General features: G+C 37.3%; 1 protein-coding gene across 1 annotated transcript in view; it reads right to left on the reverse strand.

Moving 5' to 3' along the window:
* Nucleotides 1–18,727, reverse strand: part of NSI (nuclear shuttle interacting) — a 264,085-nt gene that overhangs the window by 114,097 nt on the left and 131,261 nt on the right. Inside the window, exon 3 of the mRNA XM_089405066.1 lies at nucleotides 15,470–15,530. Coding sequence (XP_089261192.1) covers nucleotides 15,470–15,530 — 61 coding nt within the window. The remainder of the gene's footprint in view (nucleotides 1–15,469; nucleotides 15,531–18,727) is intronic.

Genomic DNA, 18,727 nt, shown 5'->3' on the forward strand with positions numbered 1-18,727 from the left:
GGAGGAGGTGTACATTGAGCAGCCACAGGGCTTTGAGGTGCATGGGAAGGAGTCCCATGTGTGCCGATTGAAGAAGGCCCTTTATGGCCTGAAGCAAGCTCCCAGAGCTTGGTACTCCAGGATAGATGCATACTTGCAGGGGATGGGTTTCACAAAGAGTGAGGCAGATCCGAACCTTTACTTTATTGTGATTGGTGAGGAGCCTCTCATTCTGGTGTTGTATGTGGATGACTTGATCATTACAGGTGCAGAGAGACTCATAGAGCACTGCAAGAGAGATCTTGCGGCGGAGTTTGAGATGAAGGACATCGGCTTGATGCATTACTTTTTGGGTTTGGAGGTGTGGCAGGAGGAGGGGCATTTCTTCCTGGGGCAGGGGAAGTATATTGTGGACATCCTTAGCAGATTCCACATGGAGGATTGTAGACCCATGTCGACACCGATGATCACCAACTGGAAGAAGCTTCATGCTTCGGATTCCGAGTTGGTGGATCCCACATTGTACAGGCAGCTGATTGGTTCCTTGATGTATTTGGTCAACACTAGACCAGATATCTGTTTTGCAGTCAACACGATGAGTCAGTTTATGTGTGAGCCTAGGAAGGTTCACTGGGTGGCTGCAAAACACATTTTGCAGTACTTGCAGGGGACAGTGGATTATGGTCTGGACTACAGGCAGGGAGATGGAGTGAGATTGGCAGGATACACTGATTCTGATTGGGCAGGTTGTGCTTCTGATAGGAAGAGCACTTCAGGGTGTTGTTTTGGGTTGGGTTCAGCAGTAGTGTCATGGTTCAGCCGGAAGCAGCAGTCAGTAGCACTGAGTTCAGCGGAAGCAGAGTATATGGCAGCCAGTCTAGCTAGTTGTGAGGCCATCTGGCTTCGCAAGATGTTGTTTGGCTTATTTGGTCAGCCGTTGAGACCTTCAGTGATTTACTGTGATAATCAGAGTTGCATTAAACTCACGGAGAATCCAGTATTTCATGACAGGTCAAAGCATATCGGGATCAGATATCATTTCATCAGAGACTATGTTCAGAAGGGAGCTGTGAAGCTTGAGTATATTTCCACTGATGAGCAAGTTGCAGATATTCTTACCAAAGCCTTACCACGGGGCAAGCATGTCTACTTCAGAGACAAGATGGGTGTGGTGAGGAACACCTTCCTCGGTAAGAGGGAGTGTTCAAATTTGGTACCGGAGGACAGGTGGTTCCCTAAGGCTTTGATCTTTGGCCTAGGGAAAAGTGTCCAAAAGAATTTAATTTTTCTCCTAAAGTAACTTTATAATTTTTTATAAAGTTAAATCTAATTTGAAAGTGACTTTAAGTGATAAAGTTACTAAGTCTAATTTTAAAGTGACTTTTATAAAGTCAATGAAAAATTAGAAAGGAAAAGTGACTTTGGAAATAAATGACTAAGTGGGTCTTTATTAAAGTGGGGTGAATTAAAAAAATAGAAAGTGAGATTTAAATGAGCATTTAATCTCAGCCATTGATCTAAATCTATTTCAGCGATTGGATTTAGGGATCACCCAAAAGTCATTTAGGGTTGGGTTAAGGGAAGAAAAGGAGGAAAAGATCATTCATTCTTTCATGAGCAGATTGAGAGAGAGAGAGCAAGAGAGCAAGGGAGATTTCTAGACAAGGAGGAGAAGGAGGCAGCAGCTTGGCACACATACCAAGGCAGCATTTAAGCAAATCCTTACAACTGAATGTGCAAGCAGTAAAAGGCAGATTTTTCTTGAGCAAACAGCAAAAGGCAGATTTGTTTTTGCACAGAAATCGAGGCAGCTGATTTTCTGCACAAAAATCGAGGTCTGTACAGCCTGTCTGTACCGTCCGTACAGCCTGTCCGTACAGCCTGTCCGTACAGTCCGTACAGCTGCCCGTACCGTCCGTACAGTGGCCATACAACATTGTGTTGCTGTTTGGAAATTTCTGGTGGGCTGTGAGGCTCAGAAATCGAGATAAGTTGTAAATTTGTTTGCTGATTTTTGCTGAAAATTTCTCACTGTAAAAAGGCATTTCCAGAAATAAAGAAGAGCTCTCAAACTGGTTTTCCCCAAGAGTTATAGGGGGTTTTTCCAGGGTCAAGTTGACCAAAAATCACTGAGTTTAAATGTGTTTTAATGGTTGTTTTTAATTGCTGATTTTTATTTCTGCAATTTCCAGCATTCTGAAAAATTTCCAGAATTTGTGTTTTCAGCAATATTTATTTTTTTCAGTCTGTTAAATGTTATGGGAATGGGCATTTAACTATATGGGAGAAATAAGGTGAAACTGAAAACCGGGGTGGGAAACAGAATTTTTACATTTGTCCCTGGCTAGCGCCACATCTTGTGTCCTCTTGTCTTTGCTTGTCTTCAACGATTTATATTTATGTTCTATCTGCAATTTACTTTAATGCTGATGTGATTGCTAATCTGGAAAACATATTGAGCTAACTGTGAAAATTGAAATAAATTGCTCTAAGCATAGAACATACCTAAAATTAACACAATATCTAACAATGCAAAGATGAACTCTCCAATGATAACAAGATTAAAACACTTAACCAATGATTATTTAGACAATGCCAATGATCATCAATAAAATGTGAATGCTTAAGATAGACAAGTCAATGTGTTCAGCCATTATCCAACAATTCCCTTAACAATTAGATGCTCAACACAATAATGCCAATTAGCTTTTAATGCCCAAGATATTTCAAGAGAGAGAGATATGCTTCAATACCAAGGAAATTTAATGCCCAAGGAAAAATAGACCATTCAACAAGATTAAAGCTATGATATGTGAGTGTTTACTTGGTGCAAATTTTATGGTCTTAGGGCTAACACAAAACAAGTAAATGTTAGATTCAATAGCATAAATCACAATGAACCACTTAAGTGGCTTATAGGACAACAGCAAGTAAATCATTCTAGATCCCATAATTGACAAGAATGTAAGAACCAAAATTGATCAATAAGGCACTAAATTACTTGACAAGTAATTAAATGAGTTGCTTAGCCTTCTTATGATGATTCATTGTGCTATATCAGATCTAAAATCACTCATGACGGCAGTAATAAAATCATGAAAACAGTGAGCTATCAATGTGAGAGTGTGTGCCCCAAAGGTGCCAAAAATTTTTGAAAACAAAAGACAAGTTTGCCAATATGAAATTTTGAAATTTGTAGCCCTCTTAAAATGCTATTTCAGAATTATATCAGATCTGATCAGAACCTTATGCATAGATATTTCAGCCACTAAACAAGCTAGATCTATTGTTCAGTACTCAAAGCCCAATTTGCCAAATAACTAGTAAAATTTTACCATGAAATTTTTTGTGTGTTTAGGCAATTAATAAGTGAATTTTAGAGCATTCAATCTTGAATTTTACCACTGTTATGAAAGATTTATCACAGCTGTAGCAAAACAGTGAGAAAACAAGGGTTTAGAGACCAAACCCTAGGCCCAAGGCCTTCAAGATCACTTCCCAAATTGCCAAAAAAATTCCAATGAACTTGGCACCTGAAAAGACCAAACTTGAGACAATTTTTTGCAGCAAAACTCACCAATATTCAATCCAAAATTTTCAGGGATGGAAAGAGGGCAAAATAGGGCCAATAAAGGCTAACACTAGGCCAAGTAGGGCTAGCGTTGGGGCGAAAGAGGCCTAGAAGTTCTAGCGCCTATGGAAAAAGGTGAAAAGAAGGGTTGAAAGTCTCAAAGAAGAGGTGTGGAGGGAGAGCGAAAAGCTACAGAGGAAGAAGAGGAGGGTCGAGGCTAGGAAAAGGGCCAAAAAGGCCCACGACTAGCCCTTAGGGCTGTCGTCTAGGGTCTAGGAGGGGGGTCGAAGCCTCCTAGGTTTGTGGCCAAGCCAACAATGACCTAAATATCCTAACGCATGGTCTAAGGAGGAGGTTCAGGCCCTCTAGGGCTTATGGCCAGCTTCTAAGAGGCTAGAAGAGCTAATGTAGAGGGAGAAAAGGGTCACACATGGCCAAGGAAGGCTAACATTGGGCCTCTAGGTCCTAAAAAAAATTGAAACCCTTGTCAAAAAATCAATTTGCTACAAATATTCAATTTCTCTGCAGATTCTTCAGTAAAAAGATATTTTAGAGGCTAAATCTTAACCTCGAGGGCCTAGATCTAGCTCTAGTCCAGCTATTTACCTTTGATCTCACCTGCACAAATGAAAATTCAAAATAATAATAAACATAGCCAAACCCCAATGTATACAAAATTTCAAAATAAACCCCAAACCAATGTGGAAAAAGTCGAAGTCGGGATTAATTCGGCAAGGGTCCAAAAGTTGAAAAACTAGGCAAAGTCTGGAGTTTTTCAAAAAAGTCGGCAAAATTAAAAAAACACAAAATTATTCATTTTTTTTAATTTTTTTTAACATCTAGAGTATCCACAACATCAAATAAATGCATTTCCACATAAACATGTAAAGAAAGCTAATATATAATATGTATATGAAGTCTAGTGCTACATCACATATCAAAATAGTGAATCCACTCCTGAATTTTGAGTCCTGTCTGAGTCTCAACTCTCAAGAGTCAAAATATCAACAAAAAATATAATAAATGTACATCATGAGTCATCTAAAAGTCATCAAGTAATCACTAATCAGTCACTGAGATCCTCTTCCCCTTTTACGGGAATAGGGAATGGCTTTGCCTTTTCCTCTAGAGGAAGAAGACCTGCCCCTGGGGATACAAAATGAAATGGATTCAATCGTCCTCTAGAAGCTGATGGAAGAGGTGGCCTCTGTGCTACGCTGTCGTTGCTGCTGCCCACCCTAGATGGTGTCACCTCCTCCTCAGCATCCTCATCCAGCTCTGCTACTGCCTCCTGACCCTGATGTTGCTCCGCCTCCTCCTCCTCTATCTCTGGCTCTCCCTCCTCTGCAACTGCTACATCCTCTAGATCCACACCTAACCAATCCGGGATCGTGTCCAAGATTGGCCTCTCAGTCTCGACTCTCCATGCAGCGGTGGTATCAATATTGTCCAATGAGATGGCTTCCACATCAGTAGGTTTCTGAAGCTGTCTCACCCACAATCGAAGATTGTAGTAGACGTATACCATGTCATTGAGGCGTTGGGATTCCAATCTGTATTAGGGTCATAGATTGTAAATTAGTACTTAGAAAATTTAAATATTAAAATTAATCAAACGAATTCACAAAATTTAATTTGAAATCTTTTTAGTGTTTACATGTTGCGCTTTTTGGAGTGTATTTTGTCAAATACACTCCAGTTGCGCTCACACCCAGAGTAACTGCATGTTTGGCTGAGCACTCTAATGGCAAGCTTTTGGAGATTGGGTACTCTGGCACCATAGCTTGTCCACCAAGCATCTACAAGTTAAAAGAAAAATGAGAAACATAAAAAAAACATTGAAATTCTAAACTTGAAAGTTTGAAACAAACTAAAGCTTACCTGGCATTTTGGTCATCCTATTCTTAATAGCCATGTTAAAACCAAATATGCCACCTCCCATCCTATACCTCCATTTCTTTAGAAATCTCCTCACGTTCTTGCTCAGATGACACCATCCTCTCGACACAAGTGAAGAATCCATCCATCACCTCGGCATCAAATCTGAAACCACAAGCATAAGAAAATGTAGGGTTGAGGTAGACACCTGCAACATGAATGGGGCGATGGAGGGTATTGTTCCATCGCTGATCAATCACTCTCCATATGACCTGTTGTTTCTCTAACCCCTCGTCTCCCTTATCTGCATAATAAGCACGGATGGCTTCTTTGGCCCTATCCATGGCCTCATACAAGTAGCCCATTGTGGGCTTCTCTCCATCAACCAACTGAAGAACCTTTACCAAAGGTTCTAAAATGGCACACACCTCCTCTACTCCTGCCCAAAAGCTCTGATCATATGAAACTAGTCTGCATATGCCCTCTCCCTCCGGTTTGCGGCTAATAGATAAAGAACGCCAATCCGCTGAGAGAAACATGCTCTTCACCTCCCACATAGAATTCAACAAAGACTGAAGAGATATGAAAGTAGTGGCAAATCGTGTAATGGTAGGCTGCACAAACCCTTTGTTGTTGGTGAATTTTCTCATCAAGCTAAGCACAGATGAATGATTATAAATAAATTTTGTTATGCTCTTGGCTGATTCAACAATATCCCTCACAGTAGGAATTTTACCTATATCCTCCAACATCAAGTCAATGCAATGAGCAGCACAAGGTGTCCAAAACAAGTTAGGATACCTCTCCATAATCATCTTGCCAGCTGCAACATAATTTGCAGCGTTGTCCGTTATGACTTGGACAACATTGCTTGGGCCTACTTCCTGAAAGAAGAGGTCCAACAACTCACATAATAAACGTGCATCTTTAATGTGTGCAGATGCATCAACAGATTTCATAAACATTGTCCCCTTGGGACAACTAACCAAGAAGTTAAGAAGGGTCCTACCCTTTTGGTCAGTCCAACCATCTGACATGACTGTGCATCCAGTGTGCTCCCATGATGCCCTAAACTCTGCCAATCTAGCAGTGCACTCAGTCTTTTCATCTTGATGAAGAGGCCCTCTCAATTCTGCAAAAGTGGGGGCTTTGTACCCCGGGCCAACGATAGCAACAACATCAAACATTGGCTGGTAGAATGGGTTTGTCTCGGCAATGTTGAAAGGAACATCACTCCATAGAAGACACCTACTGACCAACTTGTCAGCTTCTGCCTTTTCCTTTTTTTTCATTGATGATCTGATCCCAGGTTGTGAACCAGTTGTTGTTCTAGGAACAAAAAAAGATGAGATAGAAGGATGAGTACCCATGGGTGAGGAAGGTGATGTTGCTGTAGAAGCACTGCCACTCTCAATTACCCCCACTCTTGAGCCCCCTACGAGTTGTTTTGTTATTGTTGCCCTGGTGTCTTTTCCCTCCTCTTTATCCATCAATGATTTAATGGCGCGTCGGATCATTTCTGGAGTTGATTTTTTGCAAAGTTCAACATTTTGCCCCGGAATTTGCCCCAAATGGAATTTTAATCTGTTGATGCCTCCTGACATATGCTTTCCACACAACTTGCAAGTCAAATACATTCTATTGACCCCCCCAATTTCGGGTGTAGCATTAGGCTCACCAAACTCCCACATAGAATCCAAAATCCTCGGCATTTTGTTTTAAACTTTGAGCTGGAATTTAAAGTTTAAACCTGGGCACAAAAAAAATTGAAACAAATTCAAATCAGCAAAATATAATTAGTAATTTGTATTGCACTCAGAATTTTCAATTTAGAAACAAATTAATAAATTTAAAATTTAAATTACAAATTTACAGTGATTTTAAATTTTAATTTTTAATTTTTTAAATTTTTAGACCCACCGAAGTTCGAACAGTGAACACTTAAGCCATATATATTTATTATTATATGTTAACACTGTGGGCTCAATTTCTGAGCTAGCATTCTTCAAGTGGGACTGATATCCTTCACCAAAAGGGGACTGATATGCTAGAGTCTGCATTGCTGAGTTAACACCAGGTTCCTAATAACTGTACCTACAGCCTACCTCACTCAAACTGTTCGATGAAAGTTCTCTGGAGTCTGAGACAGATTACACAAAACTTTGGAAAATTTATTGGGTATTTACTATTTAATATATCTGGAGATGAGGGTATCAGTTATCACCGTATCTTACAATGGTCATAACTTATAAGTATAACTCATAAGTTGTTAACACTGGCTGAATGACCTTAAGTGATAACAGGACTCCTAAATATTAGTACCTTGATATGGTAAGTGACGTTGTTTGACATGGCAATAACCTTGACCTTGTTTGATTTGGCAATAATTTTGTTCTGTATGGCAGTGATATATATATTATAAACAGTGACATAAGACAGAAATTCCTATGCTCATGTGAACGATATGTAATGACAAAATGCTCTCACAACTGTGGTATATATCAGTGAAACTTAACAGTGAACACTGAACAGTTATATAATATACAGTGTACACATTGCACAATACATATACGTTGTTATTTGGATAATGGGCCATGGCTTTCCGCTGCCCGCAGGGCCGCAATGCGCATTGCGCATAGCCATATATGTAATAAATATGAAATATATATTATATATTAATCATAATATACGTCACTTTTAAGTTTTAACTTTTAACTTTTAACAGCGTATGGTCTACCGTCTGAGGCTCTGAGCAGTGAGCATACCTTAACCTTGAGGGCCGAGGCTTGCGGGCTCCTGTTGGCAACGTTGCAACTGGAAAATGCACACTGAAAACTTAAAGTTGAAACCCTCGATTCTCCACAGCGCGGACCCGGAACAAGCAAAAAGACAGTGAAAAATTAAATGAACGATTTCCGACTTTTTATGCCCGCGGCCATAAATTTTATAATGCAAATGATTTTTTCAATTGTCTCCCGATTAAATCGGGATTAATTCGATTATATCGTGATTCTTTCGTTTTTCAAAAACTCGTCAAAAAGTCAGCCGATACAATCGTTTAGGCCAAAAAATCGCATTTTTAGGAATTAATCCCGATTTTTTCGGGACTTTTTCCACACTACCCCAAACCCTAATTAGTTGCAAAACAAGGGTTAGAAAATTTATTTTACAAAGAAAATTACAATTATCTATAAATGTACAATACTTGGAAATAAAATAATTTTGAGAAATAATTTTTTAAATGATGAATAATGGAAATATCTTTGATGTGTTTCGAAAGTTATGTGTTTCCCAAAGCCTTACCGAAGTAAGAAAACCAAACAAAATTCTCATAGCCCAAACAAGGTCAGTCTCCTCCAAAGTCTATGAACTTGGAGCCCAAGGGCCAGTGTACTTGCAAACTCTATATTTTTCTTCAAGCAAACTTGTTAGACATATGGTGAATCGAATGACCTAAGATAGACCCAAAATCTACCAATAGAATGTTCTTATCCCGATCTAATGAAAAAACAAGTTTATAAAACTTAAGCACAATATAGGAAAGTTCGTAATCAACACATACCATAGATCATCAGAAAAAGAACACCATGAACTGAACCCCAAAGACTTCTTGACGAAAATGTAACTAGGTTCGGTTTTCATTATGACTGGTAATTATAATATTATGTAAGAGAAGAAACAAATGAATTATTATTATTCCTTACATCATGGGTTTCATGGGCAAGATGTGTTTACAATCGGTCAAAGACTTCTTCTTGATGTCTTTAGGATTTATTATCTTAAGTATTATAGAAGTCATGATGTCAAAGATCTATGCTCCAAAACGAATGTCACTACCCCCTTGCAAGACGGCTAAAATAAGATAGTGATCTCCTTACATGAAACGTCGACCTAGCTCAAAGGTTCTCATGTCGGCCTACCATACCAATGCTGGTCTCTATATATAAGAAGTGACCTCACATTACAAGCAACAAGTCTTTGGATCACTCTGAGTATTCAACGAAGAAGACAAGATGCAATACAGTGAATGAAGAAGGTGACATATATCTCGGAAAGCTCTCAGTGAAGTCTGTCTCATATATATATATATATATATATATATATATATATATATATATGCGACAGACTTCACTGAGAGCTTTCCGAGATATATGTCACCTTCTATATATATATATATATATATATCGAAGCTCTCGGTGAAGTCTGTTTCACATACATATCTCAAGGCTCTCGGTGAAAGACTGTCTCATATATATATCTCAGAGCTCTCGGGTGAACTCTGTCTTGTCATCATCATAGCGAAGAAGTGAAGGATTGTCACAAGACAGTGTCATGAAAGTAAAGTAATATATTCATGTTAAAGCGAGGAATTGTGGTAGCCGAGGAAGAGAAGAACGATAGAAGCCTAGTACTATAACAAGACAACGAAGGTATAAGGAGACCAAAATCTGAAGGAGTACATTGACATAAAGATAGTGCGAAGATAGAAGATTGTGGTTTGAAGGTCGAAGAGTGCAAGGGATAGTGACAAGCATCTTGGAGGTAATCTTGAGTCAAGTAATTTTGTCAAGGGTCTTGGTATTCATCAACTAAACATCTATAAGAAGAGATTGAAGGGTTTTCCTCTCAAGAGGAGAGGTTTTGCCCTGGCTTGGAGCCAACATCTTGTGTACTTGCATTTTTGTTGATCTTCTAATTTTGATAACTGTTTGATGATTGAAGAACACACTAATATAAAGAAGTTAATTTAAAGGAAACATCACAAGCAGTTATCAATAGACAGTGAAGAATCATTAACATATGAATTGCCCTAGATTCTTCAACAAGACTTTTATTATGATATTTCGAACGTTCCCCGCAGATTAGTGGAACAATTACATAGACCAAAGCCAAAGCTTTCATCATCGTCATCATCATGGCTAGAGACACAAATGCTCTCTAATTTATAGATAAATCCTCCAAGTGGGAAAATAATGACTAGTTGGTCTGATTCTTGTCAAAATAATCTCAACCGTTGGTAAATATTCGATCATCTTTTAATCTCCACATCCGAAAATATTTATTTTTGAGGAATTTTCGAATTCCTCATTTAACCCTTTTTTATTAGCTCAAAATTAATTATTTTGAGCTAATTTCCTCAAAAAATTCACTGTCTTAACCACCAAGGCTTAAGGGTCCAATTTTTCTTGAAACTTCCAATATTCACTTGGTGTGGGGCCTCCAAAAATTAATCTTTGATACCCACGAATTTTTTCTCTTAGAGAATTTAATTTCTCTAAGACTTTAAATTTGACTCTAATTAATTTATTTTTTGGCTTAGGATTAATTTTATTTTTGCTAGAAAAATTAATTAATTGACACTCGAGGGGATTAAATATTTTTTTCACCCTCTAATATTTCAGCCATGTTGTCTAAGTAAGAGGGACCATGCACTAAAATATTTTTTACATAAGATTTTATAATTACAACCCTCAAAGGGGGAACACTTGTTCGGTATAGACCCTCAAATTTCACACCCAATTTTGCGACAGAATCTGATCTACTAAACAAAGTGACCTGTAATAAATTAATCTAGTGAATTAGCTTAAATTATTCCCAAATCACTTTTACATAAGACTCAACTAAAACACTAGGACTCACCTAAGGCTTTGATGAAAAATTCCACCCTAGCTTTGGGGTGAGGTTGGAGGGAAAAACTTTGCCAACCATTCGTGTTTAGAAACACATATGAATCAGTAATACAAAAAACCCCCTAGGATGAAATTTTTGCCAAAATAATAGGTTTACCTAGGTTGCTAAATACATATATGGTCTTACTAGCATCATTGACATTACAAATTTTGCAGAATGGGTTTACAATGACTCTATAAATTGATGGTCAATGATCTCAATCCTTTCAAAAAAATGTGGTGCAACTGCTACCTTGGAACTTTGACAAAATGAGTGTAACAACCCTTTCTGGGGTTTTTCCCTGGCTTGAAGCCTAATTTCTTGTGTTCTTTGTCTATTTGTAATCTTTATGTTTTGGTAATTGCTTCATTAATAAATTTAATAAGAAGCCAACAAACATTCACAAGTAATTATCTAGAAATTGAAATCAATCATTATCTACTAGCATCTTGGCTTCTCAACAACATGTAGGTTGAAACTTGCACTTGAATCATTCCTTAACTTGCATTGGATGCTTCCTTGACTGAACGAGATGATTTATTAGTGAAGAAATCACTTTTGGTCCATCCTCTACTTGATTTGACTTGGAGTATCCTTATTTTGCTCGACTTTTCAACATCTCCCTTGACCAAGTCATCTAAGTGCTTTTACCTTTGAAATAGATGCCTTATCCATTTTCCTTGCCAATTTGTCCTTAACTTTGCTTGAAGACATGTCCTTGCTTGACTTGTTGATTTTCCCTAGTCCAAAGATTCATTTGAGTGAATTGAAGAGCTCTATTGGCCCCACATTCGTGGCCACCCCCCTAGAAAATCAAGCCCCAAATGATGATCTCTAATGTCCTTGATTGGTTGATAAATCGGGAACCTTGGTTTTATAGCAAAAAATAGACCGCTCATTTCCCCATTTGATCAAGAGGTGACCTTCAAAATATCTCTAGAAGTACCACATGCCCCTCAAAAGTAGGATGACCCTCTTTGACTAGCATATTTACCTCCTAGATCAATGTTTCTGCAAAATTCCAAAGGGCATGAGTATAAATTTTGTTGCTCTAAGCACTTTGAGCAATGACCTCATGGGAACCTATACATTGGGGGGATCCACAGACTGCATTGGGAACCAAAAATTGTTGGAAAATGAGATTGCCATACCACAGAGTTGTGACATGATGAAAACACCAAGGCCAAGGAATGCCCCATACAGACTCAATAAGACAACCAAGTGGAGAAAATGAAGGTTCCTCAAGATCAAAGGGATTATGTAAGGGAAGAGTACAATAGGCGATCACCTTTAACAGTCTAGACATTGAGTTGTCCCATAAATCACAAGTCCTAATAGATCCACCTCCAATATGCGTGCATACCACCCTAATATATAGGGATGCCCATCAAGGCAAAGAGTAACTTCCCACCAGGTGGATGCCAGCGATGCCATAAAACCAGGCAACATGGAAATGAAGCTAAGAAGACTAGCCATGACCGTCCACACATCGGGACCTATGACACGTTCTCACATAAAGAACATCCCACATGGTTTTAGACTTGATTTCCTTGGGCTCACAATCATGCTGCCAAAAATGAATTTGTGCATATATGTACCCCTGCTGAAAGAAGGGTAACATGACCTTAGCTACACATTCCAAACAAGGTGTGGGATGGCGTGGGAACATATGCAATGCTACTACAATAGAATATTCAATTTGAATATTCCCTTTTTTATATCAGCTCCAACTATGTGATAAAATTAAAATAAGAACAGACGGATAAAAGGGAGAAGACAAAAACAAATGGATAAAAAGGGAAAGTGTCGCATCAAAATTTTTAGTTCTATTTCCTTCCAGCTACTCAACGACTTCAGGGCTTCATTAACATAAGAGGAAAGAAATAAGATTAAAAGGAACTTGAAGAATTATTTAAGAATGTGCCAAAGAGATTTAATGTTTAAACCCAACTATCCTGCACCATAATTTCATTATTATTCTTAGCCATCAATTTATAGCAATAATTTAAGGACTATCTTTTTAAAACGCAGTATACATCACAATCGAAGTCAGCATACATGTATATCAAAGCTGATACATCCAGGTGCCACGGAGAAGGCATAATAAATCCCCCTTCCTACATAAGCCAGGCAAATTAGTATATACTCTTTGGCTCCACATTCAAGAGTATTATCTTGATGTTGAAGAAAAGTGAGCCAAAGTCTTTGGACAAGTTTGTCCCATTACACAACTATGAAAGCTGACCTGCAGTTGTGTTTATTGAACAGAATAAGGTGAATGGTCAAAAAAAAAAATACTAGGAAGTCCTTTCTGTAATTTAGACTACCCAATGTTCCCAATTTGAGTAACCATTCAAAAGTAAACTATTATTATCATCACAGATCCAACAAGAATTCATAATTTCAAATAATTTCGCAAATCAGTGATAGATTTTAGCGAAAGAAAATTAAGGAATTGCATATGATGGAAGAGAAAACTTATAGACAACCATGTTTTGCATTTGAAATTCTACTGTCGCATCTACTAAAGATCATTCTGACATTACATGCTATGTTGGATGATTAGTTCCATATTAACATGATTCAGCCATATTGGCCCTTTTTCTGTATGGAAATTCAGCAGCAGTAAGCAATTCAGCAACTTTTCCGTATGGTAGGAATCAATACCCTTGTGTACTTTTGAATGCCTTTGATAATATACCTCATGACTTTCATAAACATCCACCCATAAACCCAATACAAAACAGCCAAAACCCCCAAAAATATTCTCAATAAATGATAAATATATACTAAATCACCAAATTCTCAAGGAATGAATTTTTTTTTTCCATTTATTGCAGATTCCTGATGCTGAAATTCTTCTAAAAGTTGGAACAAAATGCATGTTTCTGTATCTTTGATATGTATACCTCCGTATTGGAGTCATACTAGATTTTTTTCATTACCCATTTTTGCCTTATCAATTATGTTCTAATTTGAATTTGTAATCCTATTTGAATCTTGGTACTATGATTTTTGCCCTCAATTTAGAAAATAGGAAATTCATGTCTCCAAGACTATAGTTCACAAAAATATAAAGATGCATTCTTCATAGAGATCTTTAAGAGCAGTTCTCAATAGAATCTAAGACGAGTCATGCACACAAAAACAACAAATTTGGACATGTAAAATAAAGCAGGAAAAAACATTGAATTACTACAGGGCTAAATAGTATTCCTCAATATGACAGTGGACAGTGCTAAATAAGAAATTTATTTGATTTGTTTTGTAACTTGAAAATTAGGCAGGTTCTGAAATTGACAAATGAGTTGTGGTTTTTATATACAAGGTAATCGAAATTGTTATTTACACGATCAGAAAGCTATTTGACTAGGAAATTAATTTCCTATGCTACATGTCAGTATTGTTTGTTGGCTTTTGCTAGTAATGTAGATCCCCTTTAAGCTTTTAGCTACATCCATTTGACACATCATTCCATACTTTTTTTTATCCATAATATTCTGGATAACAATATAACAATACGAGAGTTGTAAGGGACAGACATAAGATAATTCCTAAATTCCACTGCAACGAATACTTATTTATAATGCACCAATGTACTTTAAATATGCTCCCCAATCAATAAACTATTTGTTATCCCTAGTCTCGAAGTAAACTAAAGGTCTCAGATGATGTTAGCTGATCGCATTTTTATGTCTATATAAGGTACCATGTGATGATCATAATGTTCCAAAAATAAATGCCAATGATGATTATATAATTAGTTTATACCTTGACATTGGGCTTTGTGCATAGTATTATTTCATAACCTCTATTAACAACATGACATTTCCACCAAGCCCGCTGAAGCTTTCAATCCCATGACATTTTATAAAACTGATTTATGTCATCTGCTTATTGCTATGAATACTTATTTATAATGCACCAATGTACTTTAAATATGTTCCCCAATCAATAAACTATTTGTTATCCATAGTCTCGAAGTAAACTAAAGGTCTCAGATGAAGTTAGCTGATCGCATTTTTATGTCTATATAAGGTACCATGCGATGATCATAATGTTCCAAAAATAAATGCCAATGATGATTATATAATTAGTTTATACCTTGGCATTGGGCTTTGTGCATAGTATTATTTCACAACCTCTATTAACAACATGAAATTTCCACCAAGCCCGCTGAAGCTTTCAATCCCATGACATTTTATAAAACTGATTTTTGTCATCTGCTTATTGCTATATTCAGAGATGTTTGAAACAGCATAGTTTAATTGCACGTACATGCACTAACCTCACACAGACCAACAGGGACAATGGTGAAGAAAATAGTTTCTACAAAACTCCCAGGTTAATATCTGAGATTCAAGTTTTTACCTGGATCTGATTGAGTCCCAAAAATTAGCCTTCAGGCGGAAAATACGTCCTCTTTTTATTCCTGTAATTAGATAAATTATCATCAGACATGCAATAAGAAGTTCTATTCCAGAAAGAAACAAGAGAGAATTCAATGTTCCTTGAATTCCTCAAGAGGCATTAGAAATATCTGATATAATGAAGAAAAAATATGTAATAATTTTCAGTTGAATTTCGTATTTCATTTCACTTGTATCTAGGAGGTGTAAGAAATATCTGAATAGTGAAGAAAAATTATGTAAAATTCTAAAATATAATTTTCTGCTAAATTTTCATATTTTCTAAACATTCTCTTGAATCCAAGAAAGAACATAAGCGTTTTTCATAGAAGTGTTACCCCTCAAGTTGCATGAGGCTTATATCTTGATTGAAGACCCTGCCCAAGCGGCTGTGTGTAATTGGGTCCAAATCCTAACAGACCTAACTACACCCTTTCTGGTGTGTGATCGGGCTCAGACCTTACTCAACCCTTCATGGTGAGTTATTGAGTCTCCTTCGAGAGGCACTCACTAACCTAGTGAGCACCCTGGGCCTTGTTGACCACAAATTTGTCAACAGTCCAAGAAGCAGGGTATAAAGCAGTGGAAAAAAATTTTGAGTCAATTTCATCATTCTAATTCCAAATTCTGCTTTTATATTGTAAAAATGATTCTAGTATGACACTATTAAGCCATGTAACAACACCTAGGTAAGTTTATGATTCTTATCAAAGGGTTTCACTCTAGGGAGTTTCTTCCCTTAGCCGTGAGTCCCAAAGGGTTAGGCCCTTGGCCTCCCTCTCCATTGAGCCGCTAGCCCCACAACCCATAGGGGCCCTTCCTAGTAGGATATTCTGACACGTAGGAAATAGTTAAGTATAACTTGGTCTAGTGTAGAGTTAGGTAAAGTGTGTTTCTTTACTATGTACATTTGTAACTTATAATCCGACAGTCACGATATGTTCTAGAAATAAAGTGATTCGACGGTTCATTCTCTGCTCGGTATGACCGACACTTGATCCATGGCTTAACACCCGATTGGTCCATGATCTCTATTTAAAGAGCATGGAGGATCATTTGTAGGGTGACCGTTCATGAGAGAAGCTTATGTAAATTTTCTTTCTTTTATTAATAAATTGCATGAAGTGGCCGTTTTGGCTCAAGCCGTGGATTGTTTCCCTCTTTGGGGGTTTTAACCATGCCAAGAATACTGGTGTATTGATCTGTGATCTGTTTGTGAGCGGTGTCCTTTGGTGTTCTATCTGAGGAACTTACCCTGTAAATTCCTACATGGTATCAGAGCTATTTGAGGGCCGAAGCCGGTACAACTACATCCAATTGTCGTTTCCTAGATCTACTATTTCTGACTATGTTGTAGGAAATGTGGGGCAGAAGGGCGTTTCCGTACGGAAACGGGTACGAAACGCTGAAACGCGTTTGGTACGGCCCTGAAACACGTTTCAGGCCGTACTGCCACGTTTCAGTAACGTGGCCAGTACGGCCTGGAACGCGTTTCAGGGCCGTACGACCCACGTTTCAGCATTTGTTTTTTTTATTTATTTTATTTTATTTGTTTTGTAATCGATTCGTACGTTAGCCTAGTGACTTCTAGTTGTTTCCAGATGCCTGTCTAAAGTTATAGAAGTGAACTTTTGCCCTAGTGTTGATATGCAGTTCATGGTAATGTTAAATTCTTAAAGTAAAAGTGATATTCTCCTTTATTTTTCATTTTCATCCTTTTACTTAAATTTTTAACATTACCATGAAATGACTCAGGATGTTTGAGAGTGGTTTTGCCCTCATTGGATTTCATATGCAGAAAGTAGAATTTTAGATCTCACTCAAAATCCAGCAGACTTATCTGTTTTTCAGGATTTCAGGATTGGGGGATTGCAATGTTTCCATTGGATTTTATCATGTACTAGGGTATGGAACTTGTATTTAATCAAGAAAACCAAGCCCTCTATGCAGGGGAGACTCCCAATAATCAAGAGAATGTAGGGTACTAGGGTATGAAACTTGTATTTAATCAAGAGCATTAAGGTCGTTCTACTATGTAGGAGGAGACTCCCAATCAAGCACGAGACAAGAAATTAGAAATTTCTCGTGGCTGATTTTGGATATTTCTATTTTCATTATGTGATTATTCATGAGTAAATGTGATGCAAATTTAGATACTTATAGTTTATGCATTGACAATTGATAGTTTTATCATAATCTAATAAATTAGAATGTATCATTTATGCTTTATGATTGCACATATTTCTTAAATGTCCTAATATATATATATATATATATATTCGCATTTCCCCGTTTCCAAAATTTGGGGAGGTCGCGTTTCATATCGCTTCCCGTTTCGGAAACTCGTACTCGTTTCCCCGTTTCGTGCAACCTTGATTTCTGACTGATTTCGGGCCGAGAGGACTGCTCTATTGTGTTAGGAGCATCTGTTCCAGTGAGGAACCCCTTTTGTTTCATGCGAAAAGGTTTCTGATAGCCCTGGCTAAGTCATTTTTAAGATCTGGAGGTATATAGTGTTTATTTGTAGTTTTAGTTATTCATCTCTCTATTTATTTCGGTTTATTTAGCTCTCTGTTTTTTATTACCGGATCTATATCTTTCATTTCTGCGTATTCTCTTTGCCCCACGACTCTGTGCGATCTGGAAAAATCAGAAACAGAAAGGAAAGATTTTTCTCATGTGTATGCTCTTTTCCGCCGCGCCTTAATGTGATCTCAAAAAATCTTAAACATTGAGGAAAATATTTAGTTTCTAACGAAAGCTAACTTCAAGCCATAAGGTTTGGGTTTTTTTTGCATGTCCATGTTGGGTGGTGTGATTTTTTGTTTTGTAGGCAAAAAGAGTTTTTTCAAGTAAGCACACACCCCAAAGCTTCAATGACTAAAAAAAAACCCTTCCTCTTTTCCAAAAATTACTAACCTTTTAAACTAGCTCACTTAGTTCAACGTTACTTTATGAAAATAGAAGTCTTGGGTTCAAGCCTTTCTTTTTGTTGAGTTACTTTTTCAAAAAGTACATGTAACTTATGTTTTAAAGTTAATTTATGTAAAAGTGTTCTCACCCATTATAAAAAGTGAGTCACTTATAATTCTAAAGTTTCTTTATCTTTTATATAAGTTACAATTTATTGGGTAGCTCATAAAGTACCATTGGAAAAGTGACTTTCACTTATTTATAAAAGTGGGTCACATAATTTTTTTTAAAGTGAGCTAATTAGATT

Source organism: Pinus tabuliformis, chromosome 2_2 (genome assembly GCF_031772625.1).
Source record: "Pinus tabuliformis cultivar Carrire ecotype Pingquan chromosome 2_2, CPIR1, whole genome shotgun sequence".
NCBI lineage: Eukaryota > Viridiplantae > Streptophyta > Pinopsida > Pinales > Pinaceae > Pinus > Pinus tabuliformis.